We start from the raw sequence: 21,559 nt of genomic DNA, 5'->3' as shown, positions 1-21,559 counted from the left end.
AGTAATTCTGGACAATTAGCCTAGACAAATTTTCTAGGCCACAAACTAAAACAGGAAGTTGATGATAAGTGCCAAGCATGAACTCATCTCTTGAATTTTGGACCTGTGCAAAACTACTTCTTTGCTTTGACTCACACTATTCACGAGTCTTGGAAATGTGTTCATATCTTTGTACTTTGAATCTTAGTCTTCAAAGCTGTGACAGCATTACTTTCTGTTTTCTTATGTTGAGGTGCTGGAACTTGTCCAGAGAAGGGCCACAAAGCTGGTGAAAGGCCTGGAACACAAACCCTATGAGGAGAGGCTGAGGGAGCTGGGGGTGTTTAGCCTGGAGAAGAGGAGGCTCAGGGGTGACCTCATTGCTGTCTACAACTACCTGAAGGGAAGTTGTAGCCAGGAGGGAGTTGGTCTCTTCTCCCAGGCAACTGGCAAGAGAACAAGGGGACACAGTCACAAGTTGTGCCGGGGGAAGTACAGGCAGATGTTAGGAGGAAGTTCTTCCCTGAGAGAGTGATTGGCACTGGAATGGGCTGCCCAGGGAGGTGGTGGAGCCACTGTCCCTGGAGGTGTTCAAGAAGAGACTGGATGAGGCACTTAGTGCCATGGTCTAGTTGACTGGATAGGGCTGGGGGATGGGTTGGACTGGATGATCTTGGAGGTCTTTTCCAACCTGGTTGATTCTATGACTCTATGATATGATTCTCTGAGGTTTTTGTGGTAAGTACTCTTTCTTACTGCATGTTCACCATAGAAGCATCACACTGTTCATCTGATTTTACTTGCTATCAGGCTCTGATAGAGAATTCATTATAGAGTGTTAATACAAAAGAACACATTTCTGGCAAGGTTTTATTGATGAGGATTACTTAAATAGTAGCCAATTAATGTTTTTAAAACTGTATCATTTTTTCACTGTAGTCATCAAGTAGACGACAGCATCCTTTAAATAAACATCTTTTCAAACCTTCAACTTTCATGACATCTCATGAACCTCCAGTTTATATGGATGAAGATGATGACAGATCCAGTTTTCACAGCCATATGGATACTGCAGCAGAAGAGGAAGTATCGGTATGTCATTTAAGTTCGTCAGAGAACGTCTTGCTTGCTGTCACTTTAACCTTGTTTAATGAGTAATACCAGAATTAAGCATCTTAGCGATAAAATACTGAATTGTGGTAAGATTCATGAGCAGTCTTCAGTTATAAACACATCATAAAGATCTCCAACTGCAGACAATTCAGGCTATATCAGAAAGTGAATATGTAAAAGAAGTAATAAATAATTTTGCCCTGAAATAGGTCTAAAAAGTTTTAGTTGTGTATTTTCAAAAAGTGATCTGACATGAGTTTGAAAACCATATAAACTACATAGTTGTGATTCTGCTTAAAGATGAGTGGTAGAAAAGTTACATAGAGCTCTGGTAAAATTTGAATGGTTTTGGTGTCATTTTTCTTCTTCATTTGTTGGTTAATTGTGGAGTTCTTAAAATATGCTTCAAAACATGAGCTAAGAGACTGACTGTCAATCAACAAGCAAATGTATATGCTTTTAGAGGCAAATTCTATTAGACATCCTAACCCAATGTATTATTACGTTATGCAGCATTCCACTTCCTGAATTTATCACATGCAATAACACTACATGAATTTAACAGATGCCTTTCCCACTTTGACACAGTCATAAAATCATAGAGGGACTATATCCTACTGCCAGGAAGCTGGGCAGATTTCACAGCTGCTGTAAATCACTGTCTTTACTGTTTTCGCCTGAAAAACCTGATCATTAAATTCCTGTTTTGTTTGTTTGGGGGGAGGGGGTTGTAACTGATTTTTTTTTGTCTGGGTTTTTGTGATCCTGTTGAAAAGTTTGTTGCATGACAAAAATGTAAAGGCTGCACATTAATTTTCTTTATAAACTTTTCTACATGCTCTACATGACATTTTAATGAGTCATCTTTTGCTCGGTCTTAAATCCCATCTTCAATCATGTTTTTTTATTCTCTCTCTGATGGTCTTTTTGGTTCATCTACAGACATTCCTCATAATTTTGTATATTCCAATAAGAACCAGAAAAGACCTGGAAAGAAAAAGGGACATTAGAAGAGATTCAGATCACGATCATTTATCTCAGTGGAACTGATTTTGTTTTCTTCTGTATGGGTTTTAAATACATGTTTTCTAACTTGCAGATTTTTTGCCATGGTGTCCTATGGGCACGATAAATCAGCTGGGATTTATTTTAATTTGGATGAAAGTTGCTGTTTTACATTTTTGCAATGATAATGGTGGATTTCTGCTCTCTCCCCTCTTTTTTTTTGTTTTATATTTTTAAAAAAAAAATTGGCTTAATCTTTTCTTTCTTCACTAGTGCAGCATTTCCAGATGGATATATTTCTGCTTGCAGTAATGTAGAAAGACACAGGTGAGCTCTGTTACCAAAGAGATCCCCATTATCAGTGCAAAATAGAAGCAATTTGGAAGAAAAAAAAAAGACATCATTAACTATATTCAATGAACATACAGAATTCTGTTCTAGTGTTAAAAGTCAGGTCTCTTAGTGACAGTCACTGTGGTGGAGAAAAATACTTTGCATCAACAAAATGGAGAAGAGATCCAGTGAGATCCAGTGTAGCAAGGAAATTGTAAGAAAGCTTTTCTTTGAATCCTTTACAATGGAAATACCAAGTGCTGTTGTCTTGTAAAAGCAAAAGATTTTGTCTGGATATTACCAGTCACCTTGACTGACATAAGCATTCCTGAAAATTGTCTTAGTATAAAAGAGTTTATTCCCAAGTAAAGACCTTCTATTCCCAACAGAATGAATTTACTTTTCAGTTGCCATTACTTTGTTTTGTCAGTAGTCTAAATTTTTCTTAAAAACATCTACTTGCTATGCTAGAATGAAGTGAATGAACATTTGCAGTCTAGTCCTTTATATAGGTTCATAATTGCAGTTAAGTCATTGGTAAGACCTTTAGAAATTGAACACTAAAGAGCAAGCCTCTTTTCCTCACTGTCTGTAACAAGCTCACTTAGCAGTAGAGGTTCTTTTCTTCCTCACTGATTTGTTAAAAAGAAATTGAAATGATGTGTGTAAGTTACATTTGAAGAATTTTGATTACTATCTTTTACTTGTTTCCATAACTGAACATTCCTATCAGTATGGGATATGATTACTGCTCTGCATCAATAAAGACATGTCATCTTTGGGAACAGCTGATACCTATCAAGTTACAGATGCTACAATTAAATAGCCGTCTTGAAACAGGCCTCTGAATTGGAACAGGAGCTTCTGGCTCCCTAGAGCATATAGGTCCTCAGCCTTTGTTGAAAACATTTTGATGAGAAAAAAACAGAAATGCTGTGTTTCCTTCAAAAGAGAGAACTGTTGGTTGTATCTCTGGCAAACTGTGCACCAACCAGTATGGAGACAAAGTTTTTCATAATTTAGGAAAAAAACCCTGCAATCTATTTTCCTAAGCTGTTGAGACAGCATGAAGTAAAGGGCTGAAGGAGTTGGATAATTCCAAAACTTCTACTCTTCCAATCATGGAACGATGGTTTTCATCAGTTTTTATTCTTGAGGGTAAAGGTGAGAAGATTGACTGTCTTTAAATAAAAATCATATATGATGTATTAATACATGTGAAAATACATAAAATGTAAGCCTTGTTACTGTCTTGATTTATGGGTCTTTGAAAAATCAGAGTTTGTGCAAAAATTTGTAACACTGTAAAAAGCTTCTCGGTGTCATTTGTTTGTAATATGTTCACAGCTTTGGAAGTACTTCGCAACAGTGACTATAGCTATCCTTTGGATAGACTATTCTGTACCATTCCACAGAGTAGTGAAGAGACAGATCAAGTAACTTGATAAAACTGACCTTACATTTCAGTTCTCAAGTATATCTGTTGCCAAGTATTTAAAATGAAAATAAGCTAGCGCTGTCTTAAAGAAAGGCAACGTCTTCTGCTGCAGCTGCCACCTTGGCCACAATGCATAGACAAGCAGATTATATGCTAATTGCAGTTAGGCATCTAAGATGATAAAAACCCTAGGAATTAAAGCAGGACACTGCTCTCTCCTTTGTACTAGACCTGAGCTCTTCAGCAGAAGAAACTTTTTGTTGGATAATAAGGGGATTGTTTTAATGCAAACAGTAAGATATAAACAATATATTATGTTTCTTAGTTAGAATACACTGCCATCATTTTCTCAAAGATTATTAATCATACATACTGATTTAGGAAATATGTATCTTACTAGTTATATTCCCAAAATAAAGAATGTTTCTCTTCCTTTTTAATGATTATCAGGATGAAGAGAGTATTCCAATAACATATCGAGAGTTACCTGAATACAAAGAATTGTTAGAGTTTAAAAAATTGAAGAAACAGAAACTGCAGCAGATTCATGCAGAAAGTGGGTTTGTGCAGCATGTGGGATTCAAGGTGAGTTTAAGAGATGTTCTTCTGTTACTCAGTGGATAGTAGAGGTTTTCCAAGTTAACATAGTTTGGATTTCTTAAAAAAGGTGTTGTTTAATATAGCAAATTTAGTTTCCTTAATTTGGTTCCAAACAGTGTCAACTTTCCCTCATTTTCCAAAGAAAATAACAAGAATAAAAAAAATGTAGTACCTCAGGTCTTGCTGAATACTGATACTGTGTGAAAATTAATAAGGATACTGTCTTTTCCTCACTCACATTATGAAAAAAACTAGCTCCAGAGCCTTGTTAAATCATCCTAGCTTTCCACTAGACTCTACAATCCCTCTTGAAAGTGATTCAATGGTAATAATTCTCAGATTATGAATTTGGCATGTTGCCTCTACCTGATGCCAAAGAAGGGACAAAGATTTTTAGAATGAGAACAGTAATAGATCAGTGGTACTTTTTGTTCTGTAGTAACTTCATAATCTTACCAAGTAATGACTTGTAGAAGTTGAAGCAAGGACACAAAACAATTGTTATATGAAATTAAGAAAACAGACATTAAATTAAACCCATGTGTTCTCCAGCTACCAGCCATGAATAGATGACATGAAAGCAAAGGCATTCTCTAAGTAAGATTGTCTGGTTTACAAGGGATTTTCTGTCTAACTGGTTACTATGTTGAAACAGTTTCTTCCCCTTGTTTAGTGTTACACAGGTAGATTTATTTTCCAACCCCATTTACATGGAAATGTAAAGTTTAAAGTTCAGTTCAGATTGACCGGGAAATGAAGACAGCCTCATCAGTTGATATTGGCAGAGTTAATCATTGCTGTTAGACCATCAAGGTGCTTTTTATTTTTGCCATTGTTTTTATAAAGTAATCGTGGTGCATTTGGGGTTTGGGTGTGTTTTGTGGGGCTTTTTAAACCAGCATTTTCTTCACAAAAAACCCAAAACTTCGATCAGGCAGACCAGACTTGTAGGTAACAAACTAGTTGTTTTTTCTATATAAGATTGCTTGGAAAAAACAAGATGGAATTATGGAATGTCAGGTATTCTTTGCAGTCTGTATTTGATCTTATTATGCATTATTGTAAGCTGTGAAGCTACATGATTAGGAACTGTTTTCCCTTGGGAGTGCTGCCTTGCTCAGTGCATGCACTGCAGAGAGCTTACCTAATAAGCAACCATTATGAACATTTTTGGTTCTGCATGGCCTTCAGCCTCATTTACTACACATTATTCAAACTCTGTTTTTGAATTATTTAATCCCTTGTGGGCTTTGTATGACTTTCACTGCCATAATATCAGAGCAATTCGCAAATACTTTTCTTTTTTTTTTCCACCTGAGGAAATGAAAGTCCTGGGAAGCTGAAGCACAGAAATGAAGGTCAAGGGTTTCCACTATCTTAGTTCTCAAATTAAGATAACTGGAACCAGTTTATCTTCTCTCTTTTTTTTTTCCCCTTCTCTCTCTTGTTTTCTGATTTAGCATTATTCAGAATTTTATATTTTCAGAGAACAGTTCCGAGTATGCTTAGTCCCTTTTATCAGCCCTCAAACTCTGAAGCCATCTGTGCAATGAAGTGGTACAGCTGTGGCAAAGCTGTTTGTAAGGTGTAGAGTGTTTGAAAAACTGAATGGATTAGTTGTGGCCAGCAACGAGCTGCTTTTAGAGTGGTTTTCACTGTAAGAGAACTTGAGGTTCTGAAGAAGGATAAGCACAGGCTTCTCACGTTTGTTTTCCTGCCTTTGAAGCACTCTTTGCGTTTTTTAAAAGCTCTGCTTGCCTTCAAGTCCCATTTTCCACATTTCCTTTTTTATTAACAAATAGTTTTGCATTTCTGCCCCTCTTCTCTGCCACTGTGGATTTTTCGTCTAGTCTTGGTGTTTCAGTTGTACTTTGTTTCCCCCTCTTTGTGCCATACTCTTCTTGCACTCAGCTGCTGTTGTGTTCTCCCTGATTCTTCTCAGGGGATTAGTTGTCTTCTGTCTCAGCTTTAGTTTTAGACTTCTATTCCCTTCCTGAACATGTTGTCCCACTTTCTACCCAGCCACCTGGCTTCTGGTTCCAGCCTGCTTACATAATGTGTTATTTCCTGAGTTTGAAAGTGCATTATCAGTCTGAAATGTGTCCTGATCTGCAGCCCATCAACAGCCTCCCAGCAAGCTCTATTGGTCTAGTCTTACTACTTTCTTTTGCTATGGCAAGTGCATATATATTTAGATGTTTCTATATGGTTTGTCCTAAATACAGCCATGTGAGGACAAGCAGCGACTGCAGGCAGGACTGGGTCTGCTTAGGTGAACGGGAGGATAACGTCATCATGGAGCATTTAGGGAGGTAGAAACAAAGCAAGAGAAAGGCTAATCAATCCTCAGATTCTGGAGAGTCTCTCCTAGAGTATGAGGACTTTGTTATCCTTGAATACATTATGGTCTGTGGTGAGAAGAATTGAGCTGTGTGGGCTAGCAGTGACAACCTACATACACATCTTTCCATAGGGCGTACCCATGTGTACTCTTAGTAAGGTAAGTGGTTACAGTTGCTCTGTTTTCAATGTGCTTCCTTCCGCTTCCAGTGTGATAACTGCGGAACTGAACCTATCCAGGGTGTTCGGTGGCACTGCCAAGACTGCCCTCAAGAAATGTCCTTGGATTTCTGTGACTCTTGTTCTGACTGGTGAGCAGCATATGCTTCTACTTGTTACTTGTCGCTAGATTCAGTTTCTCTATGTGGCTTAATTGCTGTATATGTTGGAAATCTTGGCTCTGGAATAGAGGACACATCCTGTGTTGGGTCAAGTAGAAGATACATGGAGCATATATTTGTGGGAGATAATATTTTGTAAGCATATTCTGGATGTATACAATTTTTTTTTCTTAGTACAGTGGACAGATACTTTTGGTACTGTTAAAACAGTATTAATTAATTGATGTCAAATTTGGTAGGAATATTTATGTGATCGCTGTTTCTGAAAGTTAAAGATGAGGAAAATATTTGACTTTTAAACTGTTATCTTTTTCTTTCCCTTGCAGTCTGCATGAAACAGAGATTCATAAGGAAGATCATCAGTTAGAACCTATTTACAGAGCAGAGACATTTTTAGACAGAGACTACTGCATGTCCCAGGGCACCAGTTACAATTATCTTGACCCAAACTACTTTCCAGCAAATAGATGACATGGGAAGCAGATCTACCATCTTGGGCTTACTATCTTCTTTGAAAAATAACAATGGCACCATTGTTAATTCTGTGCACATTTTGGAAAGACTCTGCTTTCCCTGAAATGTCACTCACAGCATGACAGCTTCCTGGGTGTACTTGTCAAACTACAGCTTTGAGCTGTCATGGTTCTAGATCACTGAACAGCAGCTGAACATTCCTAGTGTGCAGAAGGTTTCACTGGGAGACTTTTCTTTCACCACATTAGTCATTTTTAGGTGGTGGATCTAAACACAAAAGAAAAACATACAAAAGGGTGAGCCAGAAATGAGAGCACACATTAAAGACAGAGTAAGTTCCAAAGGCTTTGAAGAACTTGGTTATAATGAGATCCAGAGGAGACGAAGTATTTATATAAAAACAGTTTAGTAGCTTGCAGTTTTGTTGTGAAATAGTTTTCAGCACAGTAACTGACTTCTTTAGGCAAGGTTTTAACCAATGACAGTGTTTGCTTCTAGGATGTACTCTAAAAACCGCTCACTGTCTCAGCAATGATTGGTTACAGGCCTTTATTAAATTGGAGCTGCTTAATCACATCAATGTTCAATTTCTTTTTTTTTTTAATTTGGGTTGGTTTTTTTTTGTTTAAACCACAATGAACTCTATTTACCAACAGTGAAGCACTACAGGGGGCAACTGTGGCATTGCTTCCTTAACCAGCTCATGGTGTGTGAATGTTATAAAATTGTCACTCAGATATATTTTTTAAATGTAATGTTATATAAGATGATCGTGTGATGTGTACAAAATATGGTGAAAAGTGCCAGTGGTAGTAACTGTGTAAAGTCTCTAATACTCAACATTAACTCCTTTAAAATAAAATACACAGCCTTCTGCCTCTGTATTTGGAGTTGTTCGTGCAACTCATCAAAGAAAACTGCCTAATATAAATCATATATATGGTAATAATTTTTCCTCTTTTGTAGTCTGCACAAGATCCATGAAAGATTGTATTTTTATTACTATTTAAACAGTGATTAAATTTAGCCTGAGCAGTGAGCAAGGGTTCACATGCATTCTTTTATACTGCTGGATTTTGTTGTGCATCATTTAAAACATTTTGTATGTTTCTTCTTATCTGTGTATACAGTATGTTCTTAAATAATGTTCAATTGTCAGGAGAACTGTGAGAAATAAACTATGTGGATACAGTCTGTTTATATATAGAATGCTTGCTGTGACTTCCTTTCTGTGTACTTCTGACTTTTTAATCAAGCTGGAAAACATTAAGAGGACATTTTAATACTCACTATGCAGACCTGCAGGATGCCCAGCGCCTTCCTCTGCCGTTCATTTCAATGGGAACTGATGGTGCTCAGCACCCACTAAAACATGCTTCGCCTTTTGCAGGATTAGCAGCTTAGTTTCCTCATCTCTTACTGACAGACTGTTCCTTTTCAGGAGATTCAGTTTTTAGTAGCCTCGGTACACTGTATGCCATTGTCTGAGGAGCTTTGTAATTATTGTGACATATTTTAGTTAATATATTTTCTACTGAAATGTATAGCTTGTGATTGAGAAACTCTTGATTATTTTATAACTGTAATAGACTTCCAGTTGCTTTGAAACTTGAATACTCAGATTAATTAGCTAGAAGAGAAACTCAGTTGACTTAAAAAGTTGGCAATAAGGATAATTGGCTGGCCATACCTAATAACGTCAATTATAAACTCATCAGTATTAAGTTTTGCAATAACTTTAGGTGTACTTATTTTTTGCTTCAGAGAAATTAAGAAAAATAACTATTTAATCTATTTAGAAGGTGATACAGTACAGTTACTAAAACACTGAGCAAGTATCATATGTATACATATCTCACCTCTCTAGTATACTAGTATGGCTCACCTATCTAGTATACTGTCTATACTTAGACAACTTTAATCAAACTTAAAAAAACGCAACACAAAAATTCACACAATGCATTTTAAACTGGAACAGATACTGTTTTGAGAGGCTCTAACACTATAGAACATGTGCTTTGCACATCATTCATGCTGTTGATAGGAAGATAGAGTTGGTGAAGGTGAAATATCAGGGAGAGAATCCATAGTACTACTTGTTTTCTGCTGATAGCCTGAACCAAGTAATGGAAGAAAATAACACAACTATATCAATGAAAATACTCAGTCATCAATTTAGGATAGCTTGGGAAGAACAAAAAGCCATGGTCGAATTTGAATGAGATTGGAAACAAAAGGAGAACTTCGAGTCTGAGTCACCCAAGAATTAAGTGTCTTGGATAAATCCTCTTTTTATTGAATATGTATAAATATTTATATTTCCATATGCATGCATATACAGCTAGTTCTCTTGCATACACTAGAAACATAGGCAAATAGATACCTAATGCACATACACCAAATCTAGCATGGGAATTTTTTTGTTTCATTCCAGAGAAAAGACTAGAAGAAGGAGAAAAAAATGAAACTGAAACTGTATGTTAAATAATTTTTTGTAATTTGACCTTTTCTAAAAAGAAAAAAAAAGAAAGAAAGAAAAAGTTAGCAGTTGATTGTTGCCTTTGTTCCCATCCTGCACAGTGTAATTAGAAGTCATAAAAAAGTACTCCAGAAAACCTGCCCAGAAGAATTTGCAACCTCATGGTAACTCCAGAATATTTTACTTTTGAGGGGACAAATACTACCCCAGACAGCTGCTAGTGCTTCAAGGCTCCATTTAGAAAAGCCTGCCTTCTCAAGCTGGTGCATTCTGAAAGTCTCTTGCTTAAACCTGTGGTACTGCAGACGTTCCTGGCAGCTGATGGCACTGGTCTGGAGCTGGAGAAGCACTTCTTAGAGCATCAAAGGTAAAATGTAGGCTATAAAAGGACCCAGGAAAGAAGGAACATCCAGCATATGAAGGATAAGAGCGTATCTAAAACAGTCCCTTAAAAATTACTGAATTAGCAGTTACAGGGCAAATGCTGAGGAAGCGAAAGAAAACAGAAGAAATCTGCCCTGAATGGAAAAAGGACATACTCTGTAAGCATGCTGATTCGAGCTATATTTTCAAGTCATGTCATGTACTGTGCTTTAAAAAGGATTAAACCCACATATACTATAACAGAAATCATTACTCCTCATTTTTGTACATGTTTTATTTGTCTTATGTCTTCATTACAAGAAAGGTAACTTAAAAAGTACAAATCTGCTGCTTAAAGTACAACTTTGGACAGTAAGAACAATCATGCAAACCCACTTCAACTGTGAATTAATCCAGTAGTTCCTGTAAGAGGATGCAATTACTTTACAGGAATGGCAAACAGCTTTTGTCTAGCTCTAAGAATACCAAAGAAACTCCACAATATTTTTGTTAACCTGAAGGAAATGTGATTGGATTTTTATGGAGTTTTTTGCAGATATTATGGATAAATGGCTTAGTCAAAACACAAGCAAGGAGAGTGAAGTACTCCCTCACATTTTACACTTTTTTCCCTTTCTTTTTTCTTTCTCACCCACCAAAGTTTTGCCAATGCCAGTGCAAGACAAGAAATGCTGAACAGAATTTTGCACTTGAAATACCTTAGAAGTATGACTTTTAAACACACTTCATGTGTTCTGGTGCTTATTCAGCTTTAATTAACATAATAAAACTGCTCTTAATATGGGTAATTACTGGATTGCACATTCAACTATACAATACAATACAATCATCATCTAAGCTTACAAAACTGAGTAGTTGTATTTTATAATACCCTACAACTCCCAGCAGAAGACAAGGCTCTCAAAAATGGTGTCTGCTCCGAAATAATGGATTGACAGACTTTCAAAATACTCAACCATATCTTCAGCTTCCATATATTTTTTCCTTACTTTTAGTAGTGTTCTGGGGATGTGAAAAATTCTAACCTCTAGCTTGACTAATTCCATCTCTCTTACAGCTGCTTGTAACAGGGAACAGATTTCAGTCACTAAAGCCCAAGAACAAGATATGTGACACCACCAAAATTAATACTGTTAATTCAAATAAAATAATAACCAATGGGAAAATTGGATGCAGCAGTCTTAAAGTTAACATGCCAAATGCTGAATGGTGTGGTTGAAGAGCTCACTGCTGTCACTGCTGGTCAGGCACTGTCCTATTTTCATCGCACATGAGATCGTGAAATAGAAACCAGAGCTGCTGTTCACCATGCTGCTTTTAACCCAGGAAGAGCAAACCAACAAAACAATATACAATTTTTAGTGTAGAGTTAGCATACAGACCACTTTCTATTGAGTGTATTGTTGGCATAGAGAAAAAAGATTTCACCTAGAATAACATACCACATGCACAAATTCCAGATACCTCTCCAGAAAGCAGTATTGCTTTGAACAGCATTTCAGCAGTGACTGTCAAGTGCACATGAGGTGAGGTTGTGTACACACCATTACTGCATTTCTGTTGGAAAAGAACATGCTGCCTCTTCCCTTTTCAGGAAAGAGTCAATTGTCTTGCAGACTTCCAGAAAAACATCTTCCTGTGTTCCTTCTGCATCAATCTGTGAAGCAGGCAGAAAACAATCGTTTTGATTAGGTTACAAAGAATTATCTCAGAATCAAAACACTGGAACAAAAAGCAGTCTGATATAAGATTAAAGTTGCTCTGTTTAATGTTACAAGCACTCTTAATGCAGAGGAGCAGCTTCATAAATCAAACTGTTCACTGTGTTTCCACACATTTGTGTGAGAAGGTTCTGTGGCAAAGCACATGGATCAAACAAAGAGCCTTAACCTCTTCTAAGAACTTTTCTTTTAAAGCAAAATTACACTTTAAGTATACAGGACAGTTTCCAACGATTTTAGAAACTATTTTAGTATTTAATACCCTTGACAAGAAAGCTACTAGAACAGTATCACACTGCTAATGAGATTTGGTTCATTTGTTCCTTGTCACCTACAGTGTTCCCATGCAATGCTGTCACTGACCCAAAAGCTTTCCAATGGCAGTAACTCAGCCAGCTTGTGTGCTTCTGTGCCTGTGTATTTGCAAGCCTGCTCAAGTTGTCCTGGTTTTACGACAACCTGTGGGCAACATCTTTTGTAGCAGCCCTCGTTTTGTTGAACAAGAATTCACTTTCACCAAAGAAATAATTAACACTCCAAAGATTCTGTTTTGGCAAGAGGTTGTCCAAACTCTTCAAGTTATTTTTCATGAGAGGGCTCAATGAAACCAGGACCAATTCATTCTCCTATGCTGAGGAAGAGAGAGCTGCATTTTAGCAAAGAGGAATGGTGTTTGTAGCCAGTAATTCTGTATGTTCTCTAGAAAACATAATGTAGCACCAAGCTTTTCTGAGCAGTGAATTCCATGTCCATCCCAAGCACGAAGCGTCATGCATGTTATCACTTGAGGGATGTCTTGAATTGCTTGATAGCTATCTTTTGCCTTCACAGTAGTGACAGAAGAAGCCTTCACCCTGGCTGTGGAAACCACACAGATTGCATCTGCTGATTATTCAGTTCCTCTCAAATGTCTGGTGAGGGTCTTGATTCTCTGCTCAAAAGCAAGTGTCCTCTCTGCTTCTCCAGGCTTAGTCTTTCACGCATGCATGCCATGGAGTTTGCACACATTTAAGTGGATGCATATCAGCGTCCCATTTTTCTGAGCTATGTGCTGCACACTCATCCCCAAGTTGCTGACTAGAATGCCAGACTCTTGTAATGTTTAAAGGAGATGTTCCTGGCCATCATGTTCTGCCACCTCTTTGTTCTGATGGAGAACACAAGTTTCAAACTCAAAATAATGCATTTTTGAAATGGGGCATGAAATTGCTCTCAGATGTTGGCTTGCAGCCAGCTCCCATACAGTCTGGCTGCACTCAATGTACCTTAAGTCCCTTGCTGCTAAGTTTTGTGTGGGAGTCAGCAGCTGCTACTTGCAGAGATCCAGCAAGGGACTGCATTCACTCCCCATAACTTGGTTTTGCTCTTGGTGGTGCCATCCACAGAAACTGCAAAGTTTGGTCCCCTGCTGCATTGTGTGGGAAGTACTGGCACATCCAGCCCATCTACCTCCACAGCACTGGAAATGACCACCCTGGCCAACCTTTAAGGAGCTATACCTGACTGGGTCCACCACTTGGACTCAGTGCAAGGGTATCTTACAGTCTGAGCTAAACTACCCTCTGCCCTCCTGGCAAGCTTGCTTCCCTTGCTTTCTCCCTCATGTTGGTGTTTGTTGGCTTATGTGATGTTGGAAAGTGTGTGCATGATGGAATACTTTGTGGAGCATCAGGTGGTGCCTTAGAAAGGTGAGTTCTCACAAAATCATAGAGTGGTTGCTCAGAGTCCTCTCTAGCCTAACCTTGAATGTTTCCAGAGATGGGACTTCCACCACTCTGAGCAACTTGTGCCAGTGCTTCACTACTCTTGTAGAACAATTCTCCTCTTTTAGTCTAAAACCATTGCCCTTTGTCCTGTTGCAACATACCCTGCTAAGGAGATCTTTCTTACCAGCCTCCTTTAAGTACCTAAAAACTGCATCTCCCATCCTGTATTGATACCAAGGATTGCCCCAACCCATATGGAGGGCCTTGCATTTAGCCTTCTTGAACCTCGTAAGGGTCACACAGATGCACTTCTCCATCTTGTCCAGGTCTCTCTGGATGGTATCCTGTCACTCAGGCATGTCACCTGCACCACTGAGCTTGGTGTAATCTGTGAATTTGTTGAGGGTGCACTCAGTCCCACTGTTCTACATCATTGCTGAAGATATCAAACAGCAGTGGTCTCAGTATGGACCCTGGAGGAGCACCACTTTTCACTGAATTCCATCTTGACATCAAGCTGTTGGTCACTACCCTCTAACCAATTCCTCATCCACAATTCAGTCCACTGTCTTCCTAGTTTAGAGAGAAGGATGTCGTGGGGACACTATATCAAAGACTTTACAGAAGTCCAGACAGATGACATCCATAGCTCTTCCTTTGTCTACTCATGTAGTCACTCCATCATATAAGGTCACTAGGTCAGCCAGGCAGGGTGGAGCCACACTGTTGCTCTCTTCTCTCAGGTGGCCAGCTCCAGAACAAGAGGACACAGCCTCAGGCTGCGCCAGGGGAAATTTCGGCTCGAGGTGAGGAGAAAGTTCTTCACTGAGAGAGTCATTGGACACTGGAAAGGGCTGCCTAGGGAGGTGGTGGAGTCGTCGTCCCTGGGGCAGTTCAAGGCAAGGTTGGATGTGGCACTTGGTGCCATGGTCTAGCCTTGGGCACTGTGGTAAAGGGTTGGACTTGATGATCTGTGAGGTCTCTTCCAACCTTGGTGGTGATACTGTGAAATACTGTGAAATCACCTCCCTGTCCTCCATGTACCATAGCACAGTTTCTAGGAAGATCTGTTCCATGATCTTCCCAGGCACACAGGTGAGAATAACAGGTCAGCAGTTCCTCAGGTCCTTCCTTCCAACCTTTATAAAAAGCCCTTTCTAGCCCTTTCTGAAACAACGTCTGTATGTCTTTCAGAAGCCTTCCATGTCACAAAGGAAGGCTTTAGGAGAGGGGCACTTACTAGAATAAAAGTGGCATGGTGTGGCATTCTGGACCAAATGTCTACCTTCTCATAACTTCCATCTCTATCTTGTTTTGTCTGTTTCAGCTGCCAAGACACCTATTTTCATATGGCTATCTCACAGGAAACACTTCACACAGAGTGAAGTGCATTCCATAAATGCATCTTCCCTGGCTAACTGATCTAACCAGCACAGCTGACTGCCACTGGCTTTTTAGCAACCTCTTCTACAATTAGGATGGATACTCTGGTCTAGATCTAGGCAGTTTTGATGAAGAATTAGGTTTGTAAGCCTGACATTTGCCACCCTTTATGACTGGCTGGAATGCTGACTTCCTAACAGGTGCAGTAAAATATGGATGAGCATAACTAATGACAACCCCACTGCTTCCCATACTGGTGTCCTAAATAACACAGGTCTAATTCATAGCACTAATTTAAACTGGTGGCACAAAACTAACTTAATGTGACAGTAACTCACAGCTTTCACAGTTAATACCACACTAATTCAATTACACTCTCTGCAGCTCCAAGAGAGAAAACTGTGTATTTCTCCTTCTCAGATCATAACAAACCTCATAAATTAGGGCTGTTTTCAAGGTTATTCAAAGGTATCTTCACGTAAAAGCACAATCCAGATGCAGTTTTCCATAGTACCTTCACTTTTGAAATGTCACAATGGCTTCAGGTAACTTCAAACACAGGGAAATTAAAAGAAGTTCATTTTCCCAATGACTGGACCAATCATCTCCACACTGCAGTGTTGCTCCTCTTGGCATTAAAACCAACCAATTAAAATGTCTGTCATCAGATCTCCGTTTGTTGTATGTTTTGGCATTTAAAACCCTAGATGTACCCTGCCAGTGAGAAAAACCTGACTGTCTGTAGAGAGGGTGGCTAAGGACCACTTGTTCTGAAAGACAGACTCAGGCTCTGGCATAAACCCACTAGTTAGAAGTTGTTTACTGGATGCCAGTCAAGTTCAGCTGCGCTGTCACTAACATTTACATCTTTGCCAACAAAAAGAGTGTCAAAAAGCCCTCTGAGACAATGCAGAGCCTGGTTCTCAGTGCAATGGACCGAGCTGTCTGGAAGTGCAGCTGAAACCTGCTGCCCGAATACCTGTTTGCGTTTGGCACGAATTTACTGCTGGGTTTATCTATAATCCCCTGCTAATGTTCCTGACGTGTCCTTGTAGATTGATGTTTCATCTAATGGGTTACAAGCCACCAAGGAGAGCGAGAGAATCACTTTGTTCCCCACCTACTTATCTATCAGGGTTAATGACTCCCTGACAGCCTGTCAAAAGCTGGAAATAAATGGCACAGCTGCTATCACTGTTATCATTGAGCATCACTTCTCTAAAGGCAGAAGGACACATTTGCCTCTCTCCAGAGACACTTCTAACAGAGCACCAACATGAGAAGACTGGGAGAGAGTGGATGGTCACTTGTTCTTTCGCAGTATCACAGTACAGTATCACAGTATCATCAGGGTTGGAAGAGACCTCACAGATCATCAAGTCCAACCCTTTACCACAGAGCTCAAGGCTAGACCATGGCACCAAGTGCCACGTCCAATCTTGCCTTGAAGTGCCCCAGGGACGGTGACTCCACCACCTCCCCGGGCAGCCCATTCCAGTGTCCAATGACTCTCTCAGTGAAGAACTTTCTCCTCACCTCAAGCCTAAATCTCCCCTGGCGCAGCCTGAGGCTGTGTCCTCTCGTTTCTGGTGCTGGCCACGGAAACTGCTTGTGATAATGACTGTGACCCACTACTGCTTACTCAGCGCCTGACTGTCCGGGAGGGCATAAATCCTGCCGGGCAGGTTTAACCCTGGCTCTAGTCTTCCTGTTGTGCTGGGGTCCGGGAGTGAGCAGCCTGAGCAAACAACAAGGGTTTCGCTCCAGCAAAGCCTTGAGGGCCAGGGGCTTAGCACCTCTGGTCGGGTGTCTTGTGCTGCCCTCACCGTGCCTGCATGGCCCAAGGCAGGAAGCTCTGAACTCACAGGCCAGAACAATGGTGCTAGCGCCTATTGCCCAGTTCGATTTCAACAGCGGGCATACAAAGGGGGATGAGCTAGAAAGCCCTGCCTTTCTGCGCTTGCCTTTCCACAGCTGCCTTTCCACTCCAGCCTTTCTGCACCGTGCCTTTGTCTCCTCCTTTGCGGCTCGTTATCAGGCGGCCACCTGCTGCAGCTCACACCAGTGGCTTAGCAGCATCTCCCTCCTCCCCTGCCTGAAACACCTGTGTGGTTACCCCGGGATCAACGCGAGTTTGAAGGCGTCTTTTATACAAGAGACATACTCAGGGACCAAAGGCGTAGTGAGTATGTGCCAAGACTGAGTAGGCATTAGTTAGATTTTTTCCCCTTCTCTCGTCATTGTTTTCCAAGCTCTGACTGATTAAACTGTTTAATTCTATGCAATTGCTTCCTGTTGACCGAAAACCTAAAGAACCTTAGGGATTTTATTTCCCCATGATTGAATATTAATAATAAAAGATTATCTATACAGAAATTAATATTCATAGTCCATAACGACTATTAATTTCTGATACACTGACTTTAGATGATTTTAGGAAAAAGGTGACAACAGAACAACATTGGGGGAGGAAGGGGAGAGAAATAAAAATGCAAATTGGTTGAATGTTATTGTAGAATCATAGAATCATCCAGGTTGGAAGAGACCTCCAAGATCATCCAGTCCAACCTAGCACCCAGCCCTATCCAGTCAACTAGACCCTGGCACTAAGTGCCTCATCCAGGCTTTGCTTGAACAATTCCAGGGATCGTGACTCCACCACCTCCCTGGGCAGCCCATTCCAATGCCAATCACTCTCTGGGAAGAACTTCCTCCTAACATCCAGCCTGTACCTCCCCCAGCACAACTTGAGACTGTGTCCCCTTGTTCTGTTGCTGGTTGCCTGGCAGAAGAGAACAACCCCCACCTGGCTACAGCCTACTTTCAGGTAGTTGTAGCAATGAGGTTAGCCCTGAGCCTTCTCTTCTCCAGGCTAAACAACCCCAGCTCACTCAGCCTCTCCTCATAGGCTGCATTCCAGGCCTCTCACCAGCTTTGTTGCCCTTCTCTGGACACATTCCAGTATTCCAACATCTCTCTTGAACTGAGGGGCCCAGAAATGGACACAGCTTTCATACCATGTGATCTGAAATAGTGAAAGGGTTCAGGCATCCTTGAAAATCCTCGGCTCTGGACTGCTTAACTTATTTGTTATGTTCACATCCTTTTTCCTCACATGACTTTGAACAGGGAATTTGTATTCAAGATACCTACTAAGTGTCTCATGTCATATAAGTAGGACCAGTTTTGCCTTGTTTGACAGCCAATGCACTGCTCTTCTCTTCTCTATTACTTATTACCTTTCTACAAACTGTCACTTGAAAAAAAAAGCTTTAAAGGATGTCAGGTATTAAAAACTATCAGGGTTTTCTCCTCATTTTCTTCTCAATTGGCAGAAGGCTACATACCATACACCCAGTTCAAGTGTACTTCCAGGCAGCCACATTAAAACACAAGTAGGTACCTACTAAATTTTAAGACACTTTTCTGTCCAGCTGCCTTGGAAACCACTGAGAAGCAGGGCTTTCAGTCCTTGCATTTCCAGCATGAGGCTTTTGTTAAAGAGCACCTACTTGCTGTCCGTAGTGGCAGGTGGGTGTTCTGCAACCGACTATGAAACAATTTATAGAGTATTAAACTGTATCACCTCTCCTATGAGGACAGACTGAAAGAGTTGGGGCTGTTCAGTCTGGAGAAGAGGAGGCTCAGAGATGACCTTATTGTGACCTTGCAGGATCTGAAGGGGGCCTACAAAAAAGCTGTGCAGGGACTTCTTAGGATATCAGATAGTGGCAGGACTAGGGGGAATGGAGCAAAGCTGCAGGTGGGTAGGTTCAGACTGGCTGTGAGGAGGAAGCTGCTGAGCACGAGAGTGGTGAGAGCCTGGAATGGGTTGCCCAGAGAGGTGGTTGAGGCCCCATCCCTGGAGGTGTTTAAGGCCAGGCTGGATGAGGCTGTGGCCAGCCTGATGTAGGGTAGGGTGTCCCCACTCATGGTAGGGGGGTTGGAACTAGACGATCCTTGTGGTCTCTTCCAACCCTGATTCTGTGATCCCCAAAATATGATTAAAAAATAAAAAGTGGAACATTTCTAACATATGGTTACAGCTTCTTTATCTCCCAGAACACAGTTTAGAAACTTAATGCCTTAGGAGAAAAGTAAGCGGAGGACAGTGTAATTTTTTGCCCTTCATTCTTCAGTCAGTTTGTATTTCTTTGTCAATACATCCTCTTGAGTTAGATCACAGCTCTCCAACTCAGCTGGGTGGCCGGGAGGATGACTATTATTTATTCCCGTCAGCTTCACAGACACTTCAGCTGCACTCAAAGTTTCCAGCCTTTGTTCATGCCTCACTTCACTGCTGAGGAGAGATGCTGACAGGTAATCTTGGTCAAAAGGAAATTTCAAACAGAGTCATATCTTTTGGCAGCTTCGTCAGGCCACTGTTCTTGTTCAGAGGTCAGCTGAATGGAAGATGCTCCCTTTCCAAGTATCGTGTTAGCTATTATGAATGCCTCTATGTACGATAAGCTCAGGTTTAGAGAAGGACATAAAATTGTTATTGATTAAAATGGGAATGCTGTTGCAACCAGATACCTTCGTCTCCTCTGTGCAGGTAAAGCAAAGAGAGAATTCCTAATGACTGCAGATGAAGCTAGGACAGATTAGAGCTCTTCTCTCTCTACAGTGTCAATGCTTAGCGGTCTGTAAAATATGTTGCTATAAATAAGAAGCTAACCCTGTGTCCTGGGAATTGCAAAATTCCTCTCTGCTTTCTTCAACACATGCAACCCAAATATGTTCACTGCTCAAATACTTTTAAAACTGCAAACCTAAATGTCTTTTTTTCTCTTGTTTTCCCACACAGCTAGCAGTTACACATTTTGTGTTATCTAGCTCTCTTTGTTTCAAAACAGCTGTCAATCAAGTCTTAATTGTTTCTTTTTTCTTTGTAGAAGTATTGAGCATCATTTTTCTCAGGATTATGTAATTTATTCTGTTCTCAGGTCAAGATATCTGAGCAGAAATCAGCTGCATATTTCTCCTTGGGGAACTTTGCAGTGAAGAAAGGTTTAGGATCCTGATTTGCATGTTTGCTACATGCAAATTTATTGTATTTGTTATTGAATTCTTTCCCTCTTAGGGCAAGAAAGAAGAAGGACCAGTAGGACTGTATATTTTTGTAGCTGAACATAAGGTACAGTTTGCCATGGCAGAGCAGAGAACCATATAAAAAGAACCATAAACATCCTACATGAATAAGTTTACAGCTGTGCTAGCCTATACATCAGCTAACTGCACACGTGGGATTCTCTCTTGCTTATAGAATCATGGAATGGTTTAGGTTGGAAGGGACCTCGAGGATCATCCAATTCCAATCCCCTATGCTTCTATGTAAAGTATTGACTAGAGAATGAAAGAAAATGCTTTTAATATCTCATCCTGAGCAGGTGTAAACAGAGGTAATGCACCGAAACAATGGAACTGTGTCATTTATTCCAGCAGAAAGGTCTGTCTTGGGTGTGTTTAATTTCAGATATACACTGTCACTTGAGTGAATTTAACTAAAGGGCTTTGGGTTACTGTAATCTTTTATCCTAATTCTCAAAGCCCCTGTTGTAGCAGGCGTCCCGGGCTGGATACGGCCCCGCAGGGTCCTCAATGCAGCCTGCCGGTATTTACAGACCCCCTGCTCCCCCCCGCCGGGGCTTGGGGGAACCAAGCAGCCACCTCCTGCCACTTCATCCGCTGGGCAGCCTCTGCAGCCCCCACGCACCCGCCAGGGCTGGGCTGGAACCGGAGTCTGGCCCCCGACACTACTGGGCTGGAACCAAACTATAGTCTGGCCCCCGGCAAGCTATAGTCCAGCCCCCTACAGTGTCTGAGGGACAGTGGTTGGCCCCCTGTTTAAAAACTTTGAGGACCTCTGCCTTACAGAATCATAGTCAGTCAGGGTTGGAAGGGACCACAAGGATCATCTAGTTCCAACCCCCCTGCATTGGGCAAGGACATCTTACCCTACACCAGGCTTCCCAGCGCCTTATCCAGCCTGGCCTTAAACACCTCCAGGGATGAGGCCTCAACCTGGGCAGCCCGTTCCAGGCTCTCACCACTCTCATGGTGAACAACTTCCTCCTCACATCCAGTCTGAATGGACCCACCTCCAGCTTTGCTCCATTCCCCTTAGTCCTGATGTCCTAAAAAGTCCCTGCACAGCTTTTTGTAGGCCCCCTTCAGATCCTGCAAGGCCGCAATAAGGTCACCTCAGAGCCTCCTCTTCTCCAGACTGAACAGCCCCAACTCTTTCAGTCTGTCCTCATAGG

General features: G+C 40.7%; 2 protein-coding genes across 5 annotated transcripts in view; one reads left to right on the top strand and one right to left on the bottom strand.

Moving 5' to 3' along the window:
* Positions 1–10,732, top strand: part of ZZZ3 (zinc finger ZZ-type containing 3) — a 55,370-nt gene extending 44,638 nt beyond the window's left edge. For all 4 annotated transcript variants that reach the window (XM_064147812.1, XM_064147808.1, XM_064147810.1 and 1 more), the window contains exons 10-13: positions 919–1,071; positions 4,319–4,453; positions 7,019–7,119; positions 7,476–10,732. In XM_064147812.1, the coding sequence (XP_064003882.1) occupies positions 919–1,071; positions 4,319–4,453; positions 7,019–7,119; positions 7,476–7,620 (534 nt within the window). In that variant the 3' untranslated portion in view covers positions 7,621–10,732. The remainder of the gene's footprint in view (positions 1–918; positions 1,072–4,318; positions 4,454–7,018; positions 7,120–7,475) is intronic.
* AK5 (adenylate kinase 5) overlaps positions 9,873–21,559 on the bottom strand; it is a 108,560-nt gene continuing 96,873 nt past the window's right edge. Inside the window, exon 14 of the mRNA XM_064147836.1 lies at positions 9,873–12,143. Within this exon, the coding sequence (XP_064003906.1) occupies positions 12,033–12,143 (111 nt within the window). The 3' untranslated portion in view covers positions 9,873–12,032. The remainder of the gene's footprint in view (positions 12,144–21,559) is intronic.

Source organism: Pogoniulus pusillus, chromosome 8 (genome assembly GCF_015220805.1).
Source record: "Pogoniulus pusillus isolate bPogPus1 chromosome 8, bPogPus1.pri, whole genome shotgun sequence".
NCBI lineage: Eukaryota > Metazoa > Chordata > Aves > Piciformes > Lybiidae > Pogoniulus > Pogoniulus pusillus.
The sequence above is the reverse complement of the archived record's forward strand: the minus strand, read 5'-3'. Positions and strand labels throughout refer to the sequence as shown.